Source organism: Mercenaria mercenaria, chromosome 15 (genome assembly GCF_021730395.1).
Source record: "Mercenaria mercenaria strain notata chromosome 15, MADL_Memer_1, whole genome shotgun sequence".
Classification (NCBI taxonomy): domain Eukaryota; kingdom Metazoa; phylum Mollusca; class Bivalvia; order Venerida; family Veneridae; genus Mercenaria; species Mercenaria mercenaria.
This window is the reverse complement of record NC_069375.1, coordinates 25,443,371-25,467,720: the sequence shown is the minus strand read 5'-3', so window position 1 is coordinate 25,467,720 and position 24,350 is coordinate 25,443,371. Positions and strand designations below refer to the sequence as shown.

Genomic DNA, 24,350 nt, shown 5'->3' with positions numbered 1-24,350 from the left:
CATATGACTTTGTTTCGTGTTCGCTTTGTTTCTCTTTAACTGCTTGAAGGAATTTAAAGAAACTTGGCACAAGAGTTCACCGCATCGAGACGACATGCAGAGCGCATGTTTCGGATGGCTCACTTCAAGTTCAAGATCACATTTAGGGGTCAATAGTCAGTCATACCCTCGGGGGTATATTGCTCCTTATTGCGCTGTAAGAAAAATATTCTTGAATAGTTTGTGATAACATAACATACAATATCACCAATCACATTTCTCTCCTCTATGTATTCCCATGTCTTCTTTGAGATTACTGTTATTGCATGCATATCACAAACATTGTTTGCAAAGTAAGTGGATTCTGATATGTGTCTTCAGAAAGCTGCTGTTATTACATGCGTAATCACAAACATCACATTTAAATAATTTCTCTTCTGTTCCTTTATGTATTCTCATATGCCATGTATTCTCATATGCCATGTATTCTCATATGCCTGACAAGAGTATGGCCAACCTTACATGCATAATCACAAACATCACATTTAAATGGTTTTTCTCCCGAATGAATTCTCATATGTTGCTACAGAGTGCCCCTTTGATGACATGCAAAATCACAAACATCACATTTAAAGGGTTTCTCTCCTGAATGGATTCTCATATGTACCTTCAGAGGGCCGCTATGAATAGATGCTAAATTACAAACATCACATTTAAAGGGTTTCTCTCCTGAATGGATTCTCATATGTACCTTCAGAGGGCTGCTATGAGTAGATGCATAATTACAAAACATCATATTTAAATGGTTTCTCTCCCGAATGAATTCTCATATGTCGCCACAGAGTGCCGCTTTGATTACATGCAAAATCACAAACATCACATTTAAAGGGTTAATTTCTCTCCTGAATGGATTCTCATATGTACCTTCAGAGAACTGCTATCAGTTGATGCATAATTACAAACATTACATTTAAAGGGTTTCTCTCCTGAATGGATTCTCATATGTACCTTCAGATGGCCACTATGAGTAGATGCATAATTACAAACAGCACATTTATAGGGCTTCTCTCCTGAATGGATTCTCATATGTACCTTCAGATGGCTGCTATCAGTAGATGCATAATTACAAACATCACATTGAAATGGTTTCTCTCCCGAATGAATTCTCATATGTACCTTCAGAGAACTGCTATGAGTAGATGCATAATTACAAACATCAGATTTAAAGGGTTTCTCTCCTGAATGGATTCTCATATGTACCTTCAGATGGCCGCTATGAGTAGATGCATAATTACAAACAGCACATTTATAGGGCTTCTCTCCAGAATGGATTCTCATATGTACCTTCAGAGGGCCGTTATGAGTAGATGCATAATTACAAACAGCACATTTATAGGGCTTCTCTCCTGAATGGATTCTCATATGTACCTTCAGAGAACCGCTATCAGTAGATGCATAATTACAAACATCACATTTGAAGGGTTTCTCTCCTGAATGGATTCTCATATGTACCTTCAGAGGGCCGCTATGAGTAGATGCATAATTACAAACAGCACATTGAAAGGGTTTCTCTCCTGTATGGATTCTCATATGTACCTTCAGATAGTCGTTATGGGTAGATGCATAGTTACAAACATCACATTTAAAGGGTTTCTCGCCTGAATGGATTCTGCTGTGTGCCTTCAGAACGCTTCTTTGATTACATGCGTAATCACAAACATCACATTTAAAACGTTTCTCTCCTGTATGTATGTTAATATGTTTCTTTAGATTCCTTCTGTCCCTACATTCATAATCACAAACATCATATTTGAAGAGTTTATCTCCTGAATGGATTCTTATATGCCTCTTTAGAAGATAGCTGTCACGACATGCATAATTACAAACATTACATATAAAGCGTTTCTCTCCCGTACGTATACCCCTGTGTCTTTTCAGGTTAAGGCTCTCATTGGTGTGTTTGCTCAAATATTTGAACGTATTTTTTCCATTAGTATTTGTGCCTTGTTCCACTGCATCAGTGTTGTCAAGAATATAACTCTTGCTCAAATTCTCTTCAGATGTCTGTAGCATAGTTTTATTCAGCCTGTATTTGTTAATAAACTTTGTCTCGTGTTCTCCTGCTGACCGATGAAATCACAACCAAGTATGCATTAACAAAATGGCACAGATCTACAAAAAATAAAAACATGAAACATATTTATCATATATGTGCTACATTTATACTAAAATCCCTCCATGCATAAAGAAGAAACGGACAAAGTCATTCTTGAATTTGACTTTTGACCTCTAAGTGTGACCTTGGCCTTAGACCTAATGACCTAGTTCTTACTCCGCCTTATGATGGTGAACATTTGTGCCAAGTTACATCAAAATCCCTCCATGCACGAAGAAGAAATGCTCCTGACAAAGTTTGTGGATGCACAGAGGAAGTGACTCTTGAACCCATGGTGAAATATGGTTGGTTCAAAAAAGAAACCGAGATCTTATGGTGATACGAGTTGTGTGCAAGTTTGGGTAAAATCAAATCACAAATGAAACCACTATCGTGCAAACAAGACCAAAATAGCCAATTTTTGCCCTTTCTGGGGCCGTAACTCTGGAACCCATGGTGGGATATGCCTGGTTCAAGAAATGAACCAAGATCTTATGGTGATACAAGTTGTGCGCAAGTTTGGTCAAATCAAATCACAAATGAAACAACCATCGTGCGGACAAGACCAAAATAGCCAATTTTTGCCCTTTCAGGGGCTTAACTCTTGAACCCATCGCGGGATATGGCTAGTTCAAGAAATAAACCAAGATCTTAAAGTGATACAAGTTGTATGCAAGTTTGGTTAAAATCAAGTCATAAATGAAACCACTATCATGCAGAAAATAAATTGTTGACAGACGGACGACCCACGATGAACTAAGGGCATCAAGTGATCACAAAAGCTCACCTTGAGCCTTTGGCTCAGGTGGGTTAAAACAAACATTATGGCAAAAGTTTTGTGGAAATCAAATAGAAATTGTGGCATCTAGAGTAGTAACAAGGCTTTTCTATGATTTGGCATGATAGTAATCTAGTTTAAGATCTCGGATAACCCAGCTTTCAAACTGACCTATGTTTTATAGAGACAAACATTCTAACAAAATATATGATAATCAAGTCGAAACTGTAGCCGCTAGAGTGTTTATAGGATTATTCTATGATTTTACCTATTGACCTAGTTTAAGATCCCAGGCAGCTTGGTACAAATATTCCAACAAAGTTCAACAAGGTTTCACAATTATCCTATCTTGTTACCTAGTTTTGATCTCGGGCAAACCAGTTTTGAACGTAAGCTTGATTTCATACATATACAGCCAAGCCTACTGACACACTTCTGTGAAAATCAAGTTGAAAATGTAGCCTCTACAGTGTTAACAAGGCTTTTCTATGATCTGACCCAGTGACCTAGATTTTGACCTCAGTAAATCCAATTTTGAAATTGACAAATTTTATAAAGACACACATTCTGACAAATGCTGTTGATAATCAAGACGAAAATGTGACATCTAAGGTGTTGATAAGGTATTTTCTATGATTTGACCTAGTGACCTTGTTCGAGACCGGAAGTAATCCAATCTCAACCTGACCTAGATTTAGAGATACGCGTTCAGACAATGTTTTATGAAGATTAAGTAAAGGGGACATCCTAGAGTGCTATCAAGGTTTTCCAATTAACTTATCCCAAGTGAGATACTTTTTGACCAGATGACCTAGTAGCAAACTCGGTCGAAATGCTATTGAGGGTAACATTCTGCCCAAGCTTCATATTGGGCAAAATTTAGATTCGTAACAGACAAATTATTGACCGTGGACGACGGCCACAGTACATTCGCGATTGCTCGCTACAAAAACAACTTAAAAACCAAATCCAATTAGAAAATGGCTCAAACTTGTTAACTGTCTTTATTTATGCAAACATTTAATTGAACCATTAAGTTTAATCTGGGCCTTTGAGGACAAAATTATACAAAATTTAGCAGTTTTCAAACACTTTAATATTTTATTGAGTATTGAAACCTGGGGAATAAAGCAAGAACATTTTCAAAGTTTCTCTAGTTTTATAGTATTATCTTTTTTATCTTGCCTATCTCTCTTGCTATCCTCTATCTATTCTCTTTCATCGTCTTCCCCTATAGCTACATCTAAACCAGATATGAGCTGCACCATGAGAAAACCAACCAAGTGCGTTTGTGACCAGCATGGATCCAGACCAGCCTGCGCACATAGAGAAACTATTAGCAAAGAGCATGGATCCTGACCAGACTGCGCGGATGCGCAGGCTGGTCTGGATCCATGCTGGTCGCAGACGCACTATCTTGGTTTTCTCATGGTGCGGCTCATATAACTTAGAACACTGGTCTCTTTCCGTAAACAAAATTGAATCATAAACGTGGTAAAACATTTGTGCCTAGTAATGTTAAAATCCCTTCATGGATGACATTGTTATGGACCGGACACGAAATTGCGGACGGACGGACAGACGGACGGAATGACGGAATGACAGAATGACGGAAAAGCGCATTCCTGTAGTCCCCGAAACTGGTTTTCATCCAGCAGGGGACTAATAAAGATAGGAAAGGGGTATCGTAAAATTGAATAAATAGTGAAAGGGACACAATTCATTGAAAATTTCATTGCTGCAAGAGTAACGCATAATGTGACATATCATGTGACTAATAACGTGGAATAACTATTTCAAGTTTAGTGACAAGTATGAACGTTGCTGCAAAGATGCAGCAAAAGGAAACTCCGCGCCAAACAAAAGCAGTGTAAGTAAGTAAGTGTTTTATTACACTGACTTCCATAAATTCTAAATACATAATATAAATACATCAAAAGGCACCGGCCCATCGGACCTATAAGTCACTTTATTACTAAATTCAACGTGTGAACAATACTGGAACGCAAACTATGATTGAAGTCGAATGTACAGCTCTATATATAAATTGAATAATGGAAAAAATGGATCAAAGCATATTACATGTATTGTGTATAAATAATTGCATAGTATCTCTTATTTACTTATTTACTTATCATCTCTCAATACTTTGCAAAGAGAGAGATTTAAATTACTGGTTTGAAGCTTGTACATAATCCTGATTCTATCATGACTGATATTTTTAGAGACTAGCGTAACAATGTCAATTCTCAAAGATGTACAAACTGGTCCAGATATGTTAAAACTCTTTTAGAACAACTAGGATATGGATATTTATAGAAACATATCATATGCCGCCAAATATAAACTATTTTCCAGTGCTACAAAAAAGGTTACGAGATCAGTTTATACAGGAATGGCATAGTAGTATAACAAACATGCCAAAAACTAAAATATTTTTCAAGAATTAAATCGACCGTATCTCACAAATGTAGATAATGACTACTTATTAATAAGAAAATTATTTAGCTGTTTTAGAATGTCTTCACGTTGCTTAGCTATCGAAACTGGAAGGTATAGTGGTATAGCTATGGATCAAAGAATATGTCAAAATTGTAATTTAAATGTAACAGAATCTACGTATCATGCATTATTGACTTGTCCTAAATATAAACAAGAGGACCATGATGGTCCTGAATCGCTCACCTGTTCCCACATGACCCAGTTTCGAGTATGACGTCGTTTTTTCTATTATTTGACATAGTGACCTAGTTTTTGAGCTCATGTGACCCAGTTTTGAACTTGATCTAGATATCATCAAGATAAAAATTCTGACCAATTTTCACGAAGATCCATTGAAAAATATGGCCTCTAGAGAGGTCACAAGGTTTTTCTATTATTTGACCTATTGACCTAGTTTTCGAAGGTACATGACCCTGTTTTGAATTTGACCTAGATATCATCACAGTAAAAATTCTCACTAATTTTCATGAAGATCTATTGAAAAATATGGCCTCTAGAGATGTCACAAGGTTTTACTAATTTTAGACCTACTGACCTAGTTTTTGACTGCAGTTGACCCAATTTCAAACTTGACCTAGATATCATCAAGATGAACATTCAGAACAACTTTCATACAGATCCCATGAAAAGTATGGCCTCTATAGAGGTCGAAAGGTTTTTTTTATTTGACCTACTGACCTAGTTTTTGAAGGCATGTGGCCCAGTTTCAAACTTGACCTAGATATCATCAAGTTGAACATTCTGACCAATTTTCATGAAGATCCATTCAAGGGTATGGCCTCTAGAGAGGTCACAAGGTTTTTCTATTTTAAGACCTACTGACCTAGTTTTTGATTGCAGTTGACCCAGTTTCAAACTTGACCTATATATCATCAAGATAAACATTCAGACCAACTTTCATACAGATCCCATCAAAAATCTGGCCTCTAGAGAGGTCACAAGGTTTTTTCATTATTTGACTACTGACCTAGTTTTTGAAGCATGTGACCCACTTTCTAATTTGACCTAGATATCATCAAGATGAACATTCTGACAAATTTTTATGAAGATCCATTCACAAGTATGGCCACTAGAGAGGTCACAATGTTTTTCTATTTTTAGACCTACTGACCTAGTTTTTGACCGCACATGACCCAGTTTCGAACTTGATCTAGATATCATCAAGATGAACACTCAGACCACCTTTCATACAGATCCTATGAAAAATATGGCTTATAGAGAGGTCACAAGGTTTTTCTATTATTTGACCTACTGACCTAGTTTCTGACCGCACGTGACCCAGTTTCGAACTTGACCTAGATATCATCAGGGTGAACATTCTGACCAATTTTCATGAAGATCTTGAAAAATATGGTCTCTAGAGAGGTCACAAGGTTTTTTCTATTTTTAGACCTACTGACCTAGTTTTTGACCGCACATGACCCAGTTTCGAACTTGACCTAGATATCATCAAGATGAACATTCTGACCAACTTTCATAAAGATCCCATGAAAATTGTGACCTCTAGAGTGGTCACAAGCAAAAGTTTACGCACGCACGCACGCACGGACGACGGACACTGCGCGATCACAAAAGCTCACCTTGTCACTTTGTGACAGGTGAGCTAAAAACTTACGTTCAAAATATCTGCCAAAAATATCGTGGCCAAATCTGAAAATATTTGACAATTTGTTGTCATCTGCTAAGAAAATATTTGAAGAAAGTTTAATTTAACGGGTTTGAAATCATGCTTATAATTATTTATACGCATGTTGCGCAATACAGTTTTAAAGGAACTATATACTCATCCTTAGCCAAAGGCAAGCATACGTCGATTATGCTAATATGTTGTTGTTGTTGTTGTTGTTATCATAAAACAAGCCTCTTCTTAACATATAATTATGCTTTAACACGAAATTTTATAACTTTGTTCTGATAATTATTAAGGAAAATTAGTGTTTCACTATCTATCAAGTTGTTATATAATCATTTGAAATAATGTCTTAAGTATTGTTATACACAGGACAAACGATTAGAAAATGTGCTTCATCTTTGATTAATCCCGTTTGACATCCCCGACATATCTTCCAGTTTCTATTTGTGTGTGTAGTATAAAAGGAAGTGAAATAACGATGCTGGTGTCTTTGTTATAGACTTTATGCAATGGTCCCATGAATATTGTACAAAGAGGCGTGAATCTCACAGTTTAAAAGGGGAAAAAAACAATTACTAATTGGTATAATTTAACCTTAACTATAATGCCATACAAAAGTAAGATTAAGAACGTAAACAGGGTCCTTGGTAAAATAAACAAAATTTTATGAAAAATACTTAGAATATATTGTCAGGATTTGCTATTTATTCGTGCGTTTGTGAAAGTTAAAATTTCATATTTTAAATGTTAAACTATTAAAGCATTAAAAAGTTAAGAATTTTAAGTTTTTTATTTATTTATTTTATTTTTTTTTTATTAAATACACCTGGGATAATGATAAGTACCTCTAAAACGACTTTTAAAGAAATAGTACGTAAATTACCAAGGACGTAAGTGTCTTCATCAAACAACTGCATAAATATATGGATCACCTTTTACATTATCTAAAGAAATAATCACTTAAAAACACAGAACGGCTCGGACAATTCAGACCTTCAAGCATGTCTGGTTCGTGTCATTTGTATCATTAAACAATTTTATATGAAATACAGTAGTAATCACATTTGCTATATTGTTCGTTTACATTTCTATAAATGCAAAAAAAAAGAACTCTTCTTGAAAATGCTACCAAAATGTCAAATATAGGTCCACAATAAAATAAAAAAAAGGAACTGGCTTACATAAAACATGAAAACGACACTTTTAACTAGGAAAAACTGAATGAGGATTTTTCTTTCCATCATTAGCCCGGAAGTGCTGCAATTATGCAAACGGTAATTATTGTAACACACTGAACAAAATATTTGTACACGCTTATATTTAAAACAATATTGGTAAGTCATCAATACGTGCTTTAGAAATGCACATTCACATGTCTTAGTGTTTATGGATCAAACTATTTCTTTCTGATGCATTCATCAAACCTATTTTTATAGTTGATGTCAACATTATGGGCCAGGCCAGACATTAGAAATGAAAATTTGAAACTTTGCGAATCGAACGGGACAAAATTGTCATTTACGACATACATTGCACTGAAAAACAAAAGCCATCATAAATACTTTGAGCCTATGGGCAAGGAGAATAACTGACGTGAGCAAAAGTGCATCAAAACTTTAATTCATAGTAAAAAGTAGGTATGGTTCATACCATATTGGTGCCAGTATTATGGCATTATGTCACATGGTGTGGGTGATGATGTGGAATAACCACTTAAAGCTTAAATCAAGTCTATCCCAGTAACAACAAATATGGTGAAAAAGCAGCAGAATTTAACTGAAATTCTGAGTAAAAAGGGGACATAATTCATGAAATATTGGTGCCAGAGTTATGGCCCTTATGTCAAATGATTTGGGTGATGATTAGGAATAAATATTTTAAGTTTGAAATAAATCCTTCAAGTAATGACAGGGATAAAGATCTCGAGAAAGTGCATCAACGCTTTAACAAATGTGCGGAAGCGGAAGGACGCCGACGCCGGGTCGAGTAGAACAGCTTCCATACTTCGTGTAGTCGAGCTAAAAATAATACTTTGTCAGTTATATTTGGTTAAAACTATTAAATGAGCATATTGAACAAGTGAAAATTTATCTTCCACTGTGCACCAGTCGCATTTTCGCCATGTTTTTCATCACGGAGACACTCCGCATATTTTATGTTTTCACCATGCTGCAAATTTCATCACATACATTGTATGTTTATAGAAAAACTTAATGCAAGTTTGTAATGGTTTTTTTTTCTTTTCAAAACAGCCTGTTGCTTTTTATAAGGGAAGATGTAGCGCGATAAATCCCAAGAAGGGGAATATGTCAGGTCTTTTTTTTCTGTTTAAAGAATAAATACTTTGTTTTCAATTTTAGTTTTAAGATAAATATGAGACTGTAAAAAACACATCATTTTTAGACTATATTGGCGATATTTTTTTCATTAGACACATTTAATTTATCTGATCGTTGAAAGATACAACAAAAAGTTACAACATTTTTTTATCATTGTAAATATGCATGACCTGACACAGTTCTATAAATGGCGCACATAAAAACTTCTATATCAAAAACAACAAACAAAAAGGTAGAGGTATATAATAAAAGGGTCATTATAACAGTAGTTAGATCCGACTCTCGTGGATTTTGCAAGGCTTATCACACTCGGCGCTTGCGCGCCTCGTGAGATCCGACCTAGCAAAAATCCACTCGAGCCGAATACAGCATCCCAAATCAAGCTACTGTTAAAATAATCCTATTATATCTGGGACTTTCTTATCTTGCATTTTACCAGTATTTAGCTCTGATTGGTCATAACAAAATATATTTCTACACTTTATTTCCTGATATATTGACTTGCAGAATTTTCATCGTTTGCTTTAGACCATTACTGCATAGAATATGTCTGATACCGTATCTAGATTCCTTTTGTCATTAATTTATAAATGATTCAGGTTAAGGGTTCTTCTTTTACATGTATGGATTATGAAGGGATTTCAGATTATCTTTCGAAAATCCTGCGTACGTTTTTGTTGCTGCCTTCTTTATAGTGTAAATTTTTGTTCATAGTGATTATAATTCTTCATATTATAAGGAAAATCCTTTTTTCCCTAAAAATAAGTGTTGTTTTTTCCCCAAGATTTTTAAAAAGTTTGTACAGAAACATACGTTTCAGACAATCTGCTTTGAGCTTTTAACTTTTAAAGTCTTCATTTCTGTAATATCATTATAAATATGTTTTGCTTGTAATATAATGTTCCTTCTCGTTTCAGAGCTACATGCTACCATAATTGAGGAACTCGGTGAGGTAGCATCTATAACCATGCATTTACTATATAAATCTGGTATAATGTATATATACATGTACATTGTGTATACTGAAGAAGAAAAAACAGACTCAAAATTGTGTGCGCAAGAGAACAATTTGACAATGATAAAATCGTGTATTATGTGACACTATGAGACCAATTGAACATTGACACTAAAAATATATTTGTGTTATACTTATGAATATATATACATCTACACTAAAGTTCCTGTCATCGCTTTTCAAATGGGAGTCACTCTTAGATGAATAAAGTTTGTGTAATTCAATACTGATTGAAACAAGTATACTCCTGTGTACTGAAATATTTAAATGAAGTCAACTGCTAAATGAATTAAAAGCAATATTTTTCTTACCTTTCAACTTGAAGCTGTCCGAAACTTCTGTATTTATTTGTTGTTTATTTCTTGATTTCTAGAGAAGATGTGATGCCATCTGCTGAAATGGGCTGCCTTTTATTAGAAAGTGCAAGTGACAAGGTGAAGTTATCAGTGTTTTAATTGACTGTTTCCGATATTGGTGCAAAATCACATGATTATCCCGCCATCATCCGATTTACCAGTAATACCAGTTAAAGCCGTAATTGAAAACACTGGCGTCTTTCCGTCTTAAACATGATAAAGCCATGTGGCGCAACTTTGACATGTTTAACAAGTAAATAAAATGAACATATTGTATCAAAATGATTCACCTACATAATTTTGAAAGAAGTTTCCAAAACCTTATTTTTTCAAATAAATAAACTAGAAACACCCTATTACACTTGACATCTCCCCTCAGGCGAAGCTTTGTTTTATTCCTTTTTCAAGACATAGGCTTTTAATTTTCGTAAGAAGTAGAAGAGGCTTTCGACAGATGTTGCGCTGTTTCGTTTTATATCACAGGTACTTCTATAGCTCATGTTATAAATGGTCAAAAATACCAAACTTCTTCTGTCATTATGTTTATGATAATAATATAATTGTGTGGCTAAAATGTTTTTTCCAGGTACTCCTGGCGTTGAAAATGTTTCAAAACGTGTACATCTCAAACAAATGAAAAACTTGCAAAAGAAAAGTGACTGTACATCTGTCATAACTATAAAAGACTTAAAATGTAAAAACAGAATACACTTATTACTGAGAACACCCTAATTTGTTTAGACACACAACTATGATAAGGTTAGGGAAAAATGATTGATATATCTACAAAACAGAATATAGACAGCGAAAGTACATGTGCAGTATAAAACAAGATCTATACACTTATGGCTGATTAATGACATTTGATTATGAACAGAAAAGAACATAAGTTTATTTTGAACCGAAGTTCCTTTTCCAACCAAACAAATAATAGTAATATAAATCAAGATCAGACAACAGTTGCATAATCACATACATTTACATCACAACAAACAAATAAATAAATAAATAGATTCGGAGAGTAAAAAAAAATTGGTAATGTATTTACATCACATTATTTATACAGTAATTTCTTATTTCATTCGCTTTTAATACATAAGACGTCAATTTTCTTAGTGTTTTTTTTTTTTTTTCATTTTCAGAGTTCAACAGGTCTATAATTTTATACATACTGGGTCTCTTCTACTGGTAATGTTTTGGAATTTCTTTTCTTATATGATTATATTTTTGGCACTTACGTTGTGGCTTGTTACACATTTCGTTGTGTCGTCCTGGCACGTGTGCCGACGTGCCTTTACTGTTGTTTTGGCGCGAGCACCAACGCGACAAAACAAAACTAACGTCGCGACATGTCGACAGAACGATTTTTTATTGCTGAGCGCTCCATCAACGAAGCTTTCATTTTGGAATGTTGGCGTGCGCGCTGAAAAGAAATGATATGTTTCATTTGTCACGTTGGCGTGTGCGCGGCTATATAGTTTTTTTACTTGTGTCGTTCTGGGATGGTGCCATCGCGGCATAACGAAACTTTCCGTTTCATTTTAGCTAAAGCGCCTACACGCAAAATCGAAATCTACGCAAATAGCGCGCATGCAAAATCTTTCATTTCAGCTTAGCATTCGCGCCAAAGCGCAAAAACAAAATATTTGTTGATGGCGCATGTGCCAGCACGAAATAAAATGTTTCATTCTGTCGCGCTTCATGTTTCGTTATGTCCCGTTTTAAGTTTCGTTTTGTTACATCGGTGCGCGTTCCAAAATATCACAAAAAACTTAAAATGTCATTATGGACGACACAAAGGAATGTGCTACATAAACTGCGTGCACACCAACGCGACAATTAAGAAATGTCATAGATAATAGCCACTTGCATCGTTTATCGAAGCCGGTAAATATTTAGGCTGAATTAAATTTAGCGTTTTCTTTGAATTATTTGTTATGCATATAACGAGATATTTTCATAAAATTCCAAGCAGAAAATATAATATTTTAAAGGAGACAATGTAATGATCTTAGGGGAAATATAGCTGTTTTTGGCTAAAGGAAACTATCTGTACTCGGTTGCAAAAAAGGAGAAAAATCACTGCAAATTCCTACCCCTGATCCGATTCTTCTTCTACAGTTGTAAAAGAAAACACTTTTCAATGGTTTGTTAACTTTACTTACTTGCCCATTAAGTTCGCCGATTTCTCATACATACGGTACTTTCGATCACACACAAGCAAGTAGGGTAACTGTTTCATACGGTGGCATATTCCTCTTGAACGTTCACAAGGTTTTTCTAAGATTTGGCCAAGTGACCTAGTTGCTGACTCCACGTCACACAATTTCCAACTCATCCAAGATTACGAAATGTAAAATGCACACCACCAACTGACTTATCTACTGCAAGAAATGTAAAATGCACACCACCAACTGACTTATCTACTGCAAGAAATGTAAAATGCACATCACCAATTGTGAAATGCACATCACCAACTGACTTATCTTCTGCACGAAATGTAAAATGCACACCACCAACTGACTTATCTACTGCACGAAAAGTAACATGCACATCACCAATTGTGAAATGCACATCACCAACTGACTTATCTATTGCACGAAATGTAAAATGCACACCACCAACTGACTTATCTACTGTACAAAATGTAAAATGCACATCACGAAATGTGAAATGCACACCACCTACAACTGACTTATCTACTGTACAAAATATGAAATGCACATCACCAACTGACTTATCTACTGCACGAAATGTTAAATGCACACCACCAACTGACTTATCTACTGTACAAAATGTATAATGCACATCGAAATGTGAAATGCACACCACTTACAACTGACTTATCTACTGTACAAAATGTGAAATACACATCACCAACTGACCTATCTGCTGCATGAAATGTAAAATGCACACCACCAACTGACTTATCTACTGCACGAAATGTAAAATACACACCACCAACTGACTTATCTATTGCACGAAATGTAAAATGCACACCACCAACTGACTTATCTATTGCACGAAATGTAAAATGCACACCACCAACTGACTTATCTATTGCACGAAATGTAAAATGCACACCACCAACTGACTTATCTATTGCACGAAATGTAAAATGCACACCACCACCTGACTTATCTATTGCACGAAATGTAAAATGCACACAACCAACTGACTTATCTATTGCACGAAATGTAAAATGCACACCACCAACTGACTTATCTACTGCACGAAATGTAGCATGCACATCACTTAATGTGAAATGCACATCACCAACTGACTTATCTACTGTACGAAATGTAAAATGCACACAACCAACTGACTTATCTATTGCACGAAATGTAAAATGCACACAACCAACTGACTTATCTACTGCGCGAAATGTAGCATGCACACCACCAACTGACTTATCTACTTCATGAAATGTAAAATGCACACCACCAACTGACTTATCTACTGCACGAAATGTAAAATGCACATCACCTATTGTGAAATGCACATCACCAACTGACTTATCTATTGCACGAAATGTAAAATGCACACAACCAACTGACTTATCTATTGCACGAAATGTAAAATGCACACCACCAACTGACTTATCTATTGCACGAAATGTAAAATGCACACAACCAACTGACTTATCTATTGCACGAAATGTAAAATGCACACCACCAACTGACTTATCTACTGCACGAAATGTAGCATGCACATCACTAGTTGTGAAATGCACATCACCAACTGACTTATCTACTGCACGAAATGTAAAATGCACACATCCAACTGACTTATCTACTGCGCGAAATGTAGCATGCACACCACCAACTGACTTATCTACTGCATGAAATGTAAAATGCACACCACCAACTGACTTATCTACTGCACGAAATGTAACATGCACATCACCAATTGTGAAATGCACATCACCAACTGACTTATCTATTGCACGAAATGTAAAATGCACACAACCAACTGACTTATCTATTGCACGAAATGTAAAATGCACACAACCAACTGACTTATCTATTGCACGAAATGTAAAATGCACACCACCAACTGACTTATCTACTGCACGAAATGTAGCATGCACATCACTTAATGTGAAATGCACATCACCAACTGACTTATCTACTGCACGAAATGTAAAATGCACACATCCAACTGACTTATCTATTGCACGAAATGTAAAATGCACACCACCAACTGACTTATCTACTGCGCGAAATGTAGCATGCACACCACCAACTGACTTATCTACTGCATGAAATGTAAAATGCACACCACCAACTGACTTATCTACTGCACGAAATGTAAAATGCACACCACCAACTGACTTATCTACTGCGCGAAATGTAGCATGCACACCACCAACTGATTTATCTACTGCATGAAATGTAAAATGCACACAACCAACTGACTTATCTACTGCACGAAATGTAAAATGCACATCACTAGTTGTGAAATGCACATCACCAACTGACTTATCTACTGCACGAAATGTAGCATGCGCATCACTTAATGTGAAATGCACATCACCAACTGACTTATCTACTGCATGAAATGTAAAATGCACACAACCAACTGACTTATCTACTGCACGAAATGTAAAATGCACACCACCAACTGACTTATCTATTGCACGAAATGTAGCATGCACATCACTTAATGTGAAATGCACATCACCAACTGACTTATCTACTGCACGAAATGTAAAATGCACACAACCAACTGACTTATCTACTGCATGAAATGTAAAATGCACACAACCAACTGACTTATCTACTGCACGAAATGTAAAATGCACATCACTAGTTGTAAAATGCACATCACAAACTGACTTATCTACTGCACGAAATGTAGCATGCACATCACTTAATGTGAAATGCACATCACCAACTGACTTATCTACTGCCCGAAATATAAAATGCACATCACCAGTTGTGAAATGCACATCACCAACTGACTTATCTACTGCACGAAATGTAGCATGCACACCACAAAATGTGAAACGCACATCACCAACTGACATGACTACATCACCGTTTAAGAAATATAAGCAGAAAGCAGCTTTGGCGTGCCATACTTCTGCAATTAACTAACATGGCTGCGTACAGGTGTGATGATACACCATCTTTTTAAATTTGATTACAAGACACCAGGACAAATGAACCAAGTGTCACCGGACACGTGGCCTTAAAACTCGTTTAAATGGGTCAACCGTGTTGTTGTACTTATAAAATAGAATGTCCCGGTTTATAGGTTGGTCAGGGCTACAATATGTATTGTATTTTGCCATCGAAATAAATCTATAAAATGCTTCTTCCCCTTCCGTTTGGACCCGTCCATGTTTACAAACACGTTTGCTACCATGATATGAGACGTATATTATTGTAACAATAGTGTGCTTAGTTCTATGCTGAATTCTTCAAATTTACAGGAGAGAGTGTGGTCTTGCATGCCTAACACTTTGAAGAGAATATTTCTGTCACATGTTCATGCGTTCACTAAGTCCAGAGATCATTTTTATTCCCATCATCAGTAAATATACGATAAAGACACATCTGGAAAAGTACCATTAAGTCAATACATCGAATGTACCGTGTCACATTGCAGATACATGTGCATGTGCGAATGAACGTGCATTATCAGTTGTACAGATGTTGATGTCAATTAACCTGATGTTGGCTTGTATGTGTCACAAAACGATATGCAGCTTTTGCTTCGATATAGTACCATAATTATCTCTCCGTCGTCCTAAAAACATTTATTTTTTATTTATATACTAACCTACGCCTAAAGCGTATGTAAATATTGAATAATAATGCCCTTAAGACTTAAGTAGTAGATAAGTTGTCTGCGTGTGTAAAGTAGTCTCATGCATGTGGTTTCCGTTGACAAGAGTAGTTACTGACAAGAACGCCTAGTTACTTTTTTCATAAAGAAATCCTAAGTGGGGTCATACAATTTCATAAATTATCCTCCTGTGTAAAATAAAGCTTGTGTCACAAAGGAAAGTAGGGCAACAGTTATGAGAACAAAATATCACGAGGACTATAACGTAATCCACATATCTGTAAGATTTCGCTTGGGTCTGGAAAGGGTGCGTTCATATACGAATCATTTTATCATACAACAACTGAGTTGTCGTGTATTTATTGTGTGTTTATTGCAAACAATCAACTTTTGCTAATTATCGTCCGCCCGCTTAGCTCATCAATGAAAGCGCTGATCTACGGATCTCTGGGTTGCGAGTTCGATTCCCAGGCGGGGCGTATGTTCTCCGTGACGATTTGATAAATTTTTAAGACATTGTGTCTGGCATCATTCGTCCTCTACCTCTGTTTCATGTGGGGAAGTTGGCAGTTATTTGCGGAGAACAGGTTTGTACTGATACAGAACCCAGGAACACCGGTTAGATTAACTGCCCGTCGTTACATAACTGAAATACTATCGAAAAACGGCGTGTACCAAAAATAAATAAATAAATAAATTGCTAATTATCATGAGCTGACCAACTTACTGTGAAGAAAGCTACTGACGGAACAGATTATCTTGCATGGCTTTATGCCTTTGACAAAGAGCTTAGTTCTGCCTACAGCTCATTAAAATGTATAAAATCACAATTGTTTTGTCAAACATCCTAATTTTACAAAGTATCAAATACGACCTACACGGGATATTCGATGTTTGTTTCTGAATTAAAAAAAAAAATCAGTATAAAATTGAAATACCTTTCATTTTAAAAATGGAATTGCAGATGTACTGTGATATAAAAGTGGCGCTCTTGCTGGTGAATGACTATTCAATTTAACATGTCAACAAAACAGAATTTTATTGTTCTTTTATTCCAAGCTTTAATTCATTAAAACAGTTCTACAATATTTATATTTTCATTTACATTTAATATATCGAGACGCATATTTTAACGTTCTTGCAATAAATTACGCATATCTTTTTTTGTATTGCCTCAAACAATTAGTTACATGTGGTAATACAGTAATCCAGTGAATTCGTGAAAGAAAATTAATGTGCGAATAAGTCATTATTTTGTGCTATGTCATTTGAAGGTTTCCGAGGGATTCTAAAGCTGTTATAACACGAAATGTACTTCTACATGCGCTAATACTATTCTAGCACAAAACCTGTTAAAAGTTGAAAAATAAAAATATTATCCATCAGCGTTATTAAATGCAATTTGACCACAACGTCTTTTTTTATGAATTATTCACTATGCGACGGAACGCACATATGAAAGTGTTAACAGCGCATGAGCGCGAGAATCTTTGTGTAAACACATATTTACTATCCTGTTAAGTCACCCCCTAAAAGCGACAAAAAACCAGCAGTTTTATGCTAGAATGTAAATTATACAAATTGGATGTTGCACTAATAAACCACAAAGCAAAGACATATGAGCCGAGCCATGGGAAAACCAACATAGTGGGTTTGCGACCAGCATGGATCCAGACCAGCCTGCGCATCCGCGCAGTCTGGTCAGGATCCATGCTGTTCGCTTTTAAAGCCTACTGCAATTAGAGAAACCATTAGCGAACAGCATGGATCCTGACCAGACTGCGCGGATGCGCAGGCTGGTCTGGATCCATGCTGGTTGCAAAGCCACGATGTTGGTTTTCCCATGGCACGGCTCAATTATGAAACACCAAGACTTCACCACGCCTCCTAGTTTTATTCTAAAGACTTTTTTCACATAAAAAAATATTTGAATTACTCAAACGTACAAATAGCCGATGCCATTAAAATCTGGTGTAATAACTGTTAAATGTCAAGAAACACAGGGTTATTTATCTCTAAACAGTTACTTAATTATTACTCAACAATGTAAAACTGTTGAATTTCTTCCAAATCACAATTAGGATGATTCATATAGGAATCGTTTGTTTACTCTCTTCTCCCAGGATGCAAAAACCTTTCACCTCCTCTACATCTGCACCGCATGCTTACCAATTTACAAGACTTCCCTCTCCCGCTCCTTCCGCACCTTCCACGTCTACGTATTATAGGTCCCGTATCTCGACAACCGACATGTCCATTTTGTAAGGTGGTACGTTGACAAAACTGCCCACTTGACCTTATAACTGCAAGGTCGTTCAGAAGCAGAAGTAATAGAAGCGCTAGGAATAGAATATGTACGGTTTTCATGACTTCTTTGGCTGCAATTTAAAAAAATCAAATAAAAGATATTGCAAACAAAGTTAAAAAGGAACACTTCAGTCAAACCTATCTATAAAAACCACCCTTTGGAGAGCCAAAATGTGGTCTTTATTGAGAGGTGGTCTTTATTCACAGGTTAAATTACACTGGAAATGTTAAAATAGGAAATAAAACATGTGGTCTTTAGAGCTAGGTGGTCTCCGTTTCAGAGGTGGTCTTTAAGACAGGTTTGACTGTAATGATTAAAATTAATAAGGGCAAACCAAAACATCCTAAAGTATGTGTAGAATAACATTATTCTACATCGATTTTGATATTGTTGTCCGAACACCAGTCGTAGATATTTTTCACAAGAATGGTGTTTATTCTAGCTTGTATGACACAGCATTTAAGTCTAATGGTTGTAATGTCATTCCAGTTTCAAAATGGAGACCATGTACTTGAGTTAAGTTTATGATATTATTTGAGGTTTAAGATTGACATCATGTACTTTAGTTAAGGATCCCTACGGTTCTCATATACTAGCATTTTTGTTTCTTTTGTAATTAAAAAAAACCCTTTGTTTTGTTTGTTTTGTGTTTAACAGTATTTCAGTCTAAGAAAAGGCGGGCAGTTAACCTAACCATGCAGTGTCCAAGGATTCAGTACCAGTAGAAAACTGTTCTCCGCAACTAGCTGCGAACTTCCCCATATGAATTAGAGATGGAGGCGAATGTTATCAGACACAATGTCTTTAATCAAATCGTCAAAGAGAACATAAGTCTCGCCCGGGGATCAAACTCACGACCCGCGCTCTAGACGAGTTAAAGACATCACGTGATAAAACATAAAAAAATGATATAATATCATTGCGTATTAAAGAATAATTTTTTACATTCAGTAAAATCATTAGCACCTGTATAGTTTTATGTACATTGAAAGAACAAATGCAAGGTTAAACTTACATGTTTTACTCGAGTATTCTGTTGGATGTCTTTCACTGGTATCTCACAATGCTAATTCGCTGTTAATATTTCCTTTTCGTATGTGTTTGTAATTTGGCTACGAAAAGTATTATAGGCACTCGAGTATTTATAGACCGTAATATTGATAAGAGGACTGAAACTATACTTGTATACAGAGAGAACGTGCTTTCATCGAAAAGAGAGGTCTTAAGGTAGCAGGGTACACATAGATTCGAAAATTTTGGGCACGGCCAGGCTTACATGTAGTGAGTCGCAATACTGCACTTCCCTAATGAGCAGAATCAGGGTGGCCATTTTATAAATTGCGTGCATGTTTTGTGCTTTTAATAATGGGCAAGATCAAGACTCTCATACAAGAATACAGAAAGTTATCAAAACGAAAGTTTTTACACAATCCATTAAAAATAGCATGCCAAAATCATCAGTTTTGCACTTTTTGAACAGCCTGCAATGATCCCGCTGCAGGAGCAATGCCCAATTTTATTGCATTTCTCAATTTAACAGTCCCTACTGAACTTCAGGATATAAACGAAAACGTGTGTATGTGGTGGACGGATAGCTCAGTGGTTTGCACAGAAATGCTTTTCAGTGTTTCCCACCCAGCTAGAGGTGTACTGGTCAGAAACCCAGGCAATCCTTGCGTGTATCAGTGCTATACACTGGGCACGTTAAAGAACCAGGCTGTCTATTCGCAACGAGCTAGGCTAAGTTAGCCGGACAAGCCTGTATCTGATTTCTGATCTCTCTGTGGGGGCTTTGTCTCACTCTGTCCCTCTGGTCAGATCGCTCTGTGTCTGTACTAGTAGAGGATGATTTCGCGCCCTGTGTGGCTGCAGTTGCTGTAAAGCGCCTTTGAACGTGTTTATCATGAAAAGGGCGCTATATAAATCTGGTATAATAATAATAATAATAATAAACGGAATGGGGGCCCATCCAGCTCGATTTTTCAATAAAATAGCGAAAAAGTTTCTGAGTATCAATCAACAAGCACGGAACCCTTCCCGCGCCAACGTGACTCACCGATTCATACAAAGCTAGCAGCAGTTAGTTTTACAACTTGCACCAGAATTTTACATGTATCGGCTGTTTAAATTTTCTAAAGAATTAACAATCATTATCTCTAACCTTAATTTACAGACATCCAAAATCACGAAGTTCAAATCATAACAAACATTGACGGGGGGCAAAATTTGAAGTGTACCCTGCTACCTGAAGTAGTATTGTATACAGAGAGAATGCGCCTTCATTCTTGTATATGTGTAAAAAAGTTCCTTCGCAGACAAGATACACAAGTTGAAAAGAGGACTGAAACTATACGTTGTACAAATCAATACGCTCTTTCGGCGACGTGAAGACTCCAACTATAGTGTATATTGAAAAACCGTTCATTTGTCGAAAAGAGGGCTTTAACTATACCGTAAATAGACAACACGTTCCTTCGTCGACTAGAGGACTAAAACTGTACCGGTTTGAAGACAAAATACAGGAAGTTCGTTCCTTCGTGGACAAGAGGACTCAAATCATACTGTAAACAGAAAGTACGTTCCTTCTTCGACTTAAAATATACTGTGTACTGAAAATACGCACCTTCATCGACAAGAGGACTTAAAAATAATGTAGACTGAAAATACGTTCCTTCATCGACAAGAGGACTTGAATAATACTGTATACAGAAAATACGTTCCTTCATCGACAACAAGACTTAAACTATACTGCAGATTGAAAGTAAGTTCATTCATCGACATGAGAATTTAAAATATACGGTATAAAGAAAGTATGTTCTTTCATCGACAAGAGGACTAAAACTATACTGTATACTAAATGTACGTTCCATCATCGACAAGAAGACTTAATTTATACTGTATACTAAATGTATGTTCCATCATTGACAAGAAGACTTAAACTAAGTGTACGTTCCGTCATCGACAAGAGGACTTAAACTATACTGTATACTAAATGTACGTTCCATCATCGACAAGAAGACTTAAACTATACTGTATACTAAATGCATGTTCCATCATCGACAAGAAGACTTAAACTAAATGTACGTTCCGTCATCGACAAGAGGACTTAAACTATACTGTATACTAAATGTATGTTCCGTCATCGACAAGAAGACTTAAACTAAATGTATGTTCCGTCATCGACAAGAAGACTTAAACTATACCGTATACTAAATGTATGTTCCGTCATCGACAAGAAGACTTAAACTAAATGTACGTTCCGTCATCGACAAGAAGACTTAAACTATACTGTATACTAAATGTATGTTCCGTCATCGACAAGAAGACTTAAAATAAATGTACGTTCCGACAAGAGGACTTAAACTATACTGTATACTAAATGTATATTCTATACTGTGTACAGAAAGTACATTAGAGGATTTAAATATTGTATTCAGAAAGCACGTTTCTTCAACGACAAGAGGATTTATATATACTGTATACAGAAATTAAAGTACGTTCCTTCATCGACAAGAGGACTTAAACTGTACTGTATACATATGTATCAAGCAATCCCCAAATATCAAGTGACATGCAGTTAAAGTATATCATTCATAAGAAAATAAGCCTTCTGTGTCCAATGGCAAATAATAAAGTTATCCGCGCGCGAATAACCTGCTTTACATTCAAGGAAAATGATATTCATATAGAGAAACTATGTCCAGGCATAGCGTATTTTATGGCGGCGTATGGGAGGGACGGATACCGGATATAAGAATTTAGTTAGAAACTGTCAATCATCTGATCGGGCGCTCCGTAAACAAAGAAAACATTTCGATTTTACCTGGTAATAGAACTATATAAGGTGTCCTGTTTGTTAAGGTAATGTAAATATAGTACAATGGAAACGTTTTTTATTTAGGAAAGTGTATCCACTTCCTTTCTTCGTGAAAAAAACAACAATCGGAGTACTTAACATTTAAAGTGTAATGCGAACAATATCAAGTATCTAAGTTTTCTTTCGCACTCGGTGTAAATGTGCAACAGTTGAACACTATGTAAGACCGGGCATATTTACAGCTTTTGTTTTAAAGTACTTTATTCAGACAGATACTTCCATTTACAATCAGGTTCTACATATTTATTAGAACAACATGAATTATTATGCAAGTAGACTTCTTTTAAAAAAAGAAACCTATGAGAGGCCCTGTGTTGCTCCTTTTAAAGTTATATCAGGGACATAGATAACAATTTCTGGTTATATGATAGGTTGAGCTATATAGGAAAAACAGTTTCCCTGATGCAGATCATTGTGACCTATTAGGGGTCATCATTCTGTTCATTGTCACTTTTATACCATCATGTGACACAGTTTTGTTAAGAGTAATTAGTCACTTAAGATCTAAATGTGACAGTATGGGCCCCGTTGGAAATAAGTTTTTGCATGTAAATGCCGAAGCTTTACGGGCTATCCAGTGCACAATCTGCTATTTAAAATTATATATACTGGAACAAGTATTTATATACTGGAACAAGTATTACAACTATCTGTGATATCGATATCAATTACATTTTGTTTCAGTCACTATAATTATTATCAAAACAAAAATAACATCCTGTGATAATTTTGATGAAGAAATTCCAGTACTCAGAGCAAACATTTACCTAGTGTAATTTTCGGCAGTGTCTCACTGCCTTGTTCAGCACTGACTGACCGGTTATTGTAGGTCACGTGACGTAGGAAGGTCACGTGATTGGAGGAGAGGTCCGTAGACGGGGGAAAACTCCAGGACCTCGTCTCGATTGAGCGATGGTCTCCGCTGTTTTATTTCTATAGCCTCTTTGACTTTGCGTTTGATAAGTCCACTTTCACTTGTCAGAATCTTAGTGTTTTCAGATTTGATGGTATGTCCGGTGTTTTGACAATGTTCATGTATGGCTGAATTTGTTCTGGTCACATGCTCTTTTAGTCTAGTCTCTAATGTTCTGGCAGTTTCCCCGATGTAACCTTCTTTGCAGTTTTCACATTTCACATGGTATATAATTCCACATTTTTTCAGTTTATCGGTTTGATCTTTCATCCGAGTGACCTGACTCCTTATCGAGTTGTATAGTTTGTGGAACATGTTCACTCCGTGGTTCTTAAACACCCTCGCCAGAACTTCCGAAGTTCCACGAATATAGGGCATACCCACGTTTACTCTTCTTTCCTTTGTCGCACTATTTTGAGTCTTGTCCTGTTGAGATTTCTTGTTGGGAAGCTGAAAAATCCACTCAGGGTATCCATTCGCACGTAGCGCTGTTTTTACGTGTTCAATTTCCTTCTTCTTGTCTGATTCGTTAGTCACAAGTGTGTTGGCCCTGTGTAACAAGGTTCTTACCACTGACCTTTTGTGTTCCAAGTGGTGGTTTGTATTGAAATTAAGATATTGGTCAGTATGTGTGGGCTTTCTGTAAACTGTTACTCTTGTTGAGCCATCATGTATCTTTGTCACGGTATCATCAACATATCT

The 24,350-nt window shown here is 36.1% G+C and overlaps 1 protein-coding gene and 1 long non-coding RNA gene across 2 annotated transcripts; both read right to left on the bottom strand.

Moving 5' to 3' along the window:
* Positions 1-307: 307 nt before the first annotated feature.
* On the bottom strand, positions 308-2,113 carry LOC123550640 (zinc finger protein 26-like). Its single transcript, XM_053524038.1, has one exon. The coding sequence runs from the start codon at positions 2,050-2,052 to the stop codon at positions 862-864; it is 1,191 nt and encodes a 396-aa protein (XP_053380013.1). The 5' UTR covers positions 2,053-2,113; the 3' UTR covers positions 308-861.
* A 15,470-nt stretch (positions 2,114-17,583) lies between these two features.
* Positions 17,584-20,067, bottom strand: LOC123549405 (uncharacterized). The gene is made up of 2 exons (XR_006686037.2): positions 19,874-20,067; positions 17,584-18,928 (listed from the first exon to the last, which is right to left on the bottom strand). It is a non-coding gene; the product is annotated as an uncharacterized LOC123549405 (long non-coding RNA).
* Between the last annotated feature and the right edge of the window lie 4,283 nt (positions 20,068-24,350).